The following is a 6,851-nucleotide window of genomic DNA, read 5'->3' on the forward strand; positions in this document are numbered from 1 at the left end:
GCCTTTAAAAACATATGAGACGCAGTGAAAAGGAATAAACCTCCACAAATTCATGACGTGTTTTCTGAAAGTTTAAACTGTTTTAACTTTGCATGGCTTTCTATACGTCTCTTGTTGGAGATGCGAGTGCAGCAGTCATATTTGTCCGTCTAAAAAATGCGCTGAGTTTGCGTTCTGTGTGAATGGCTTGGTTTCAGTTTTAACCCATTCAAGATCTTCTCCGCATTGAGCTTCTATATTTCTCTAATATTTTGAATGAATAACGCAGCAGCGGCGTGTCTCGTGGGCTAGACTAACAAAACATTAAAATGCAACAACGTCACTTACATCATTACCTCATCACGCGCGCCACTGATGAAGCTCCCTGATGCACTCCTAACATTCAAATGCAAATGTTTATTTTAAATTCGACTAATATTCATTCTTTACGCACTCATTTCAGCATGTGTTCGTGTTTGTGTGTGCTGTCTGCGTCACTCATAGCACGTGCCTATAACGTGCGCTATATTGAACATTTTTTTCTATCGTTATCGAAGAGGGTGTACCGTCGATAAATATCGATACCGTTTTACCGCCCAGGCCTACTTTAAACCATCCCTTCTTGACAAAATACGAGTCGTGTATATAGTAGAACTGTTTTGAACTGTTTTCGCTTGTAAACGCTGCTTGATCTGTGCATATTTCTCTGATAAATATCGATACCGCTTTATCGCCCAGGCCTAATGGAACATGATCTTTACAATAATTTTGACCCATACAATGTATTTTTGGCTATTGCTACAAATATACCCCAGCGACTGCTTTTGTGCTCCAGGGTCACATATATTAAAGGTGACGTATGATGAAAATCTGACTTTTCCAGGTTGTAAGTGCTATAATCATGTCCCCTGTGCATCTACCAACCAAGGAAACGTGAAAACGTGCGCTATATCGAAAAAATTTTATATCGTTATCGAACAAGGTGTACCGTCGATAAATATCGATACCGCTTTATCGCCCAGGCCTAATGGAACATGATCTTTACAATAATTTTGACCCATACAATGTATTTTTGGCTATTGCTACAAATATACCCCAGCGACTGCTTTTGTGCTCCAGGGTCACATATATGAAAATGTGTAGCATTACATTATTTTCATTTAACACATTTTTTTCCCAAATTCTCATTACTGTATTTTATCGTTTTCATGCACGTGACTATGAGAAAGGCGTGGATCATCTGACGAATGCGATCGCTGTGTGCGGTCAGCCGCAGCAGCTCCTGCAGGTCCTGCAGCAAACGCTTCCTCCTCCAGTCTTCCAGATGCTCCTCACTAAACTGCCCACCATCAGCCAGGTGACACACGTTTACTTGAGCGACTGAACTGCGCATATATCATCCGCTCCGTATTAATGCAACGAATGCACTAGCAGTCAAAAGCTTTTGAACAGTCAGATTTTTTAATTTGAAGAAACATTTTTTATTATTATTATCAATATTTAAAGCACTTGAGTACATTTTTTTCAGGATTCTTTGATGAATAGAAAGATCCAAAGATCAGCATAGCAAGGATGCTTTAAATTGATCAAAAGGGATGATAAAGACATTTATAATGTTACATAAGATTTCTATTTCAGATAAATGCTGTTCTTTTTTTTACTTTCTATTCATCAAAGAATCCTGGAAAAACTCTACTCAGCTGTTTTCAACATAATAATAATAATAAATGTTTTTTTTAGCAGCAAATCAGCATATTAGAATGATTTCTGAAGGATTTTCTGATCAAATAAATGCAGGCTTGGTGAACAGAAGAGACTTATTTAAAAAAAACTTTAAAAATCTTACTCATCTCAAACTTCTGACTGGTAGTGCATGTGTTTTATTATTATTTAAATGTCTTCTAAATTCCCAAATGCTTCTCTCTTCTCATGCAGCGTATCGTGAGCGCTCAGAGCATCAGTGACGACGACATCGAGTAGAAGACCTCCAGCAGCTCTGTGACATCACTTCCTGTCTGCTTCGCATCAGTCAATCGCTCTGTCCCGCCCCTTTCCATCCAGTTCTCAAACACTGAACGCACTTATTCGGACTTAAAGAAGCGTTTGGGATCAAACGTCATAGAGTTTTGTTTTGAATCTGAGCTTCTGAGTTTGTCCTGTTGAAGTTGACGTGAGTTTTAGTGTATTTTAATGACAGAAAACAAACCAGATTCGGACTTAAAGAAGCGTTTGGGATCAAACGTCATAGTGTTTTGTTTTGAATCTGAGCTTCTGAGTTTGTCCTGTTGAAGTTGACGTGAGTTTTAGTGTATTTTAATGACAGAAAACAAACCGAACAAGGCATTTTGGGTTCACAAAATCATGAAACATGCAAGCCGTAATTAAACATGTCACCGCAGAGGCTCATAGATGGGATCTTTACAGTGTCCTTCGTCTCTCATTGACTAATGTTAAAAAGCAAGCCGATTGAAGAAGGACGTGCTGCTGTGTTCATGTTTTTAAGTTGTTTTTAAAGGCTGCGAGACGTCTAATGTGGTATTGTGGGATATGAAGCATGTTTAAAGGTGCTCCGTTTCAAGTAGGGGAGTTTTCTCTTTTTTAAAATCCAAAATAAATTTAAAAAAATCAATGTTACATTGTGTCAGAGCCATTCATAATTTGCTGCTCTTAGATGTTTGTGATACACAATTGCAATTTGCTCTCATGTTGTTCAAATATAGTCATATGGTCAAGTTTCATCTTTGGGTATCGTGAACTCATTAAGCATTTATTTACAGCATTTTATTAATCTAACTTTATATTAATACATTTAATGTCGTTCATTCATTCATGTTTGTACATTACATTCATTAATGCAACTTAAAATGTGTTCATATATGTAGAAACGACTATTAACTTTGATTAATAAACGTTTGCTCATGATATCTAATGCATTAACTCATGTTAACATTATTGGAAAGATGAACATTAGGTGACCTTGAAAAATTAAAGCTACTTATATAACTTTTTTGTTCCGCATAATTAACCAAATTTACATAACGAGCGAGTACATCATAAAACCATCTTTAAAAACCGAGTTTCTGCTTCATGCTAAATCACTATGGTAAGCCTATAATAATAATTACTTGTATTTTACAGCTGTCGGGACGGATTTCGCGGGAAACCGTCACATCCATGAATACAGGAAAGAAGTTCAAGCTACTACAAAGCCACAACAAACAAAATGTGAAAACGACACACGCGTAATAAAACACGAATCAACATAGTTTCATAGAATCACACTGACTAGTTTCACAAAACAATGCTACTCTCTAAACCATGTCTGTTGGCCGAGTTATAGTTTCCATCGTTATCTGATATAGCAATCGTTGTTTAATGTCAATGCTGCCAAATTTGTGTAACCTTATTTTAAAACAACTGATATCAAGTGAGAAAAACAGCATCCTATAAGCTCTTACCTGCTCATGGGACGTATTTTTCGGATATCCGTCTCTTTTTCGTTTCATTTTGAGGTCGTTAGTGAAATTGGGATCATCTGTAATCATGATCAAACATCAGATTCATCCGCGGAGCCGAAGCACAACTCACGTGACGACCAAACAATCTCCCTCCGCGAGTTACATGTAGTTTTATGTTTAAACCGCTAGAGGGACAAAAGTAACGTACCGTTCTTCGGTCACTTTAGACCGAAAAATTTTACGTTTTGAAATTTTACAAATCGTAGCTTTATTGGAATGGTATGAAATCTGGTGACGTTTATGGCACTTGGTATGTGAACACACAAAAATAGTGAGGGCATGATTCGAACATGCTAAATGGTCTAAAAAAATAGTCACATTCATGGTGTTTACATAAAGCATTATTATTGAATGAATTGCATTTCTTTATTAAATTCTGAATCAAAAAATGGGTAACAAAATACTTCCTTGCGTTCTCTTTCTAACAAAATAATTGACTGTAATCATAATGCAAAAACTAACACTTCAAATCACAATTTCTAACAAAACAAAAAAATCTAAAACTTGACAAAAAGTAGTCTTTGAGATTTTTTAAATATATATTAAAATATTCCAACTAATATATGAACATTTGGTTTCTTTTTCTTGTGCTTAAATCTCTTTTTCAGTCCTCTGCCTCTTTTGGCAGTAGGATCTGCCGTCTCTCCTCTGAACAACGAAGCTTGTGTTTGTTTCTTGCCAGGATTCATCATAAAGTTCTGTCCTCTCGTCTTATTTCTGAACTTCTGCTTCGGCTCTCCTCCTCCTCTTCCTCTCTGTCGGTCACGAGGAGTTTTCTGTTCTTTTTCCTTCTTCACAGATCGTTTCACCCTGATGTTTCGCTCTAGTCATTTGGATGCGTTGCAAATCACAATTTCTAACAAAACAAAAAAATCTAAAACTTGACAAAAAGTAGTCTTTGAGATTTTTTAAATATATATTAAAATCTTCCACCTAATAAAAATGTGTAATCGTGTCTAAAAAGTGGTTACACCATGACATTACACATTTTTACTTTTTTTTTTTTATTACCAGATGGCGCTAATCTGCTTTCCAAAATTAAAAAAAATAAAAATAAAAAAATTGAAACATATGTAAAAATATTTTTTTATTGTTTTCAATGGGGGAAAATGGATAATAATTATTGCATAAATATTAACTAGTACCATAAAATTCTCTCAAAATGCAAAATATAAAAGACAAAATATTATTGAACAAAAATATATTACATTGATTTTACTGAAGAAAATAAAAAAAGTTACATTTCGGGTGTCCATGAGTGTGGTTCACAAATAAGCACCGCATAAGTATTAAATAGATCTTCTAGGTTGTTATACTTTTTTTTTTTTTTAAAAAGACAGAAACACCAATGTGTTTAATCACATTTTTACTTGTGACATAAGAACACCAAAGTTGTAAAAATATAAGCACAAGCATTAAATATGAACATTTGGTTTCTTTTTCTTGTGCTTAAATCTCTTTTTCAGTCCTCTGCCTCTTTTGGCAGTAGGATCTGCCGTCTCTCCTCTGAACAACGAAGCTTGTGTTTGTTTCTTGCCAGGATTCATCATAAAGTTCTGTCCTCTCGTCTTATTTCTGAACTCCTGCTTCGGCTCTCCTCCTCCTCCTCTTCCTCTCTGTCGGTCACGAGGAGTTTTCTGTTCTTTTTCCTTCTTCACAGGAACAACTTTAAAGATGATTTTCTCAATATTTAGATTTTTTTGCACCCTCAGATTCCAGATTTTCAAATATTGTCCGATCCTAACAAACCATACATCAATGGAAAGATTATTCATTCAGCTTTCAGCTGATGCATAAATCTCAATTTCAGAAAATTGATCCTTATGACTGGTTTTGTGCTCCAGGGTCACAAATAGTTCTACTTCATGAATAAAACGAACCAGATGATTTACAATATTACAAAAGTCTGAAAAGCATCTATGGAGGAAATTAACATGACTTTTATTTCAAGAACTGCTCTATTAACCCTATAAAACCTGACATGCTAAATAACAAAAAAGTAAATCAGCATGTGTTTATTGATGACTATTATTTTTGCTCCATCAGGCTTTTATGGCTTATATAGTCTGATAAAGTGAGAATATGAAGGAAAAATCAGCTCAATGTTATTCAAAAATGTGCAATTTTGTACAAATGCTGATATTAATCTGATGAAATTCTGATGCTTGTTCTGTAAATCAGTGAGATCTTTATAACGGTACAGCAGATGCTGACATAAAATGATCTAAATATCACTCTATATCTGCAGTAATATGTCTCAGTGAGATGAAACTGAAATGCTCCAAACATATAATGCAGTGATTGAGAGCTGAAGAAATAAAGGCTCCTCAGAAGATGTGAGATGTTCTGGAGGCTTGTGAAGATCATTCCTCCGCTGAGGAACAGTGAAAGTAAAGCTTCTGGAAACAAACGCTCCTCAAAAGATCCTGAGGATCAGATTTGAGACTCTAAAACATGATTGATGGAGAATCAAGTAAAGCTGAGCTGCTTCAGTCCAGTAAGTGTTCATCTGGAGATATTACTGCAGTTATTCTGACCTTTACTTGATCAAAATCAGTCAAGATTTGACTCGTGAAGCTCGAGCTGAAGCTGGACGTTTGTACCCTGTATAGGGTTAATATTTTTTAATATGACTTAATATACATCCCAGAATCTCTGTCTCGCACCAAACGCACCGCCTCCACATTCCCACAGTCCTCGAAGTGTTCGCGCACCGGAGGCTCCATCACATCTGCCATAGAAAACAAACAAAGGGTTCATAAGAGGAACTGCGGCGTCACAGAAGAGATTTCAGAACACTGTTACTCACCATACGGTAAATTTCCCACAAATACCGACCTTTTATGATCGAGCTGTGGAAGAAAATGATTGAGGATGATATAAACCCATTTCAAATCAGCTGAATTATACTCACTCCAGTGTGCCGAGAGACACGGTCCACTCGGATATGAAACCCCAGCTGAATCTCCTGCCCATTCCTGCACAAATTCAAATGCTTTTCACAATATATTTGAGTTTGATTCAAACTGAATAAACAGCTGATAAAAACATCACATTATAAACTGGAGAGTTCCGGTGCTTGATTCTGATTGGCTGAGCCACGTTCGAAACTCGCTCTACAAAGTAACACACACCTTTGTTTACGTTTGTGTGTTGCTCGGCAACCACTTTGTAGCAACCACAACTGTTTCTGAGGAGCTACATTGTTTGGTGGAAGAATACTGAGTCCATAATCCATAATAACACTTCCTCCAGTGAAACTTAAAAAACGTCTTAATGCTGGATGTGTTTCAGCTTTTGTCTTCTCCAGATGTTAACTGATGGACTGGAGTGCTGTGGATTACTTGTGGATTA

At 36.2% G+C, this 6,851-nt stretch overlaps 2 protein-coding genes across 2 annotated transcripts in view; one reads left to right on the forward strand and one right to left on the reverse strand.

Annotated features, from left to right (window-relative positions):
• LOC107740066 (mitochondrial import receptor subunit TOM20 homolog B) overlaps positions 1–2,186 on the forward strand; it is a 6,332-nt gene extending 4,146 nt beyond the window's left edge. Inside the window, exons 4-5 of the mRNA XM_016552343.1 lie at positions 1,194–1,336; positions 1,915–2,186. Coding sequence (XP_016407829.1) covers positions 1,194–1,336; positions 1,915–1,959 — 188 coding nt within the window. The 3' untranslated portion in view covers positions 1,960–2,186. The remainder of the gene's footprint in view (positions 1–1,193; positions 1,337–1,914) is intronic.
• Positions 2,187–6,091: 3,905 nt separating this feature from the next.
• Positions 6,092–6,851, reverse strand: part of LOC107740074 (RNA-binding protein 34-like) — a 1,718-nt gene continuing 958 nt past the window's right edge. The window contains exons 4-6 of the mRNA XM_016552354.1: positions 6,412–6,474; positions 6,307–6,349; positions 6,092–6,228 (exon numbers count right to left, since the gene is read on the reverse strand). Coding sequence (XP_016407840.1) covers positions 6,122–6,228; positions 6,307–6,349; positions 6,412–6,474 — 213 coding nt within the window. The 3' untranslated portion in view covers positions 6,092–6,121. The remainder of the gene's footprint in view (positions 6,229–6,306; positions 6,350–6,411; positions 6,475–6,851) is intronic.

Source organism: Sinocyclocheilus rhinocerous, unplaced genomic scaffold (genome assembly GCF_001515625.1).
Source record: "Sinocyclocheilus rhinocerous isolate Xijiao unplaced genomic scaffold, SAMN03320098_v1.1 scaffold1186, whole genome shotgun sequence".
Lineage (NCBI taxonomy): Eukaryota > Metazoa > Chordata > Actinopteri > Cypriniformes > Cyprinidae > Sinocyclocheilus > Sinocyclocheilus rhinocerous.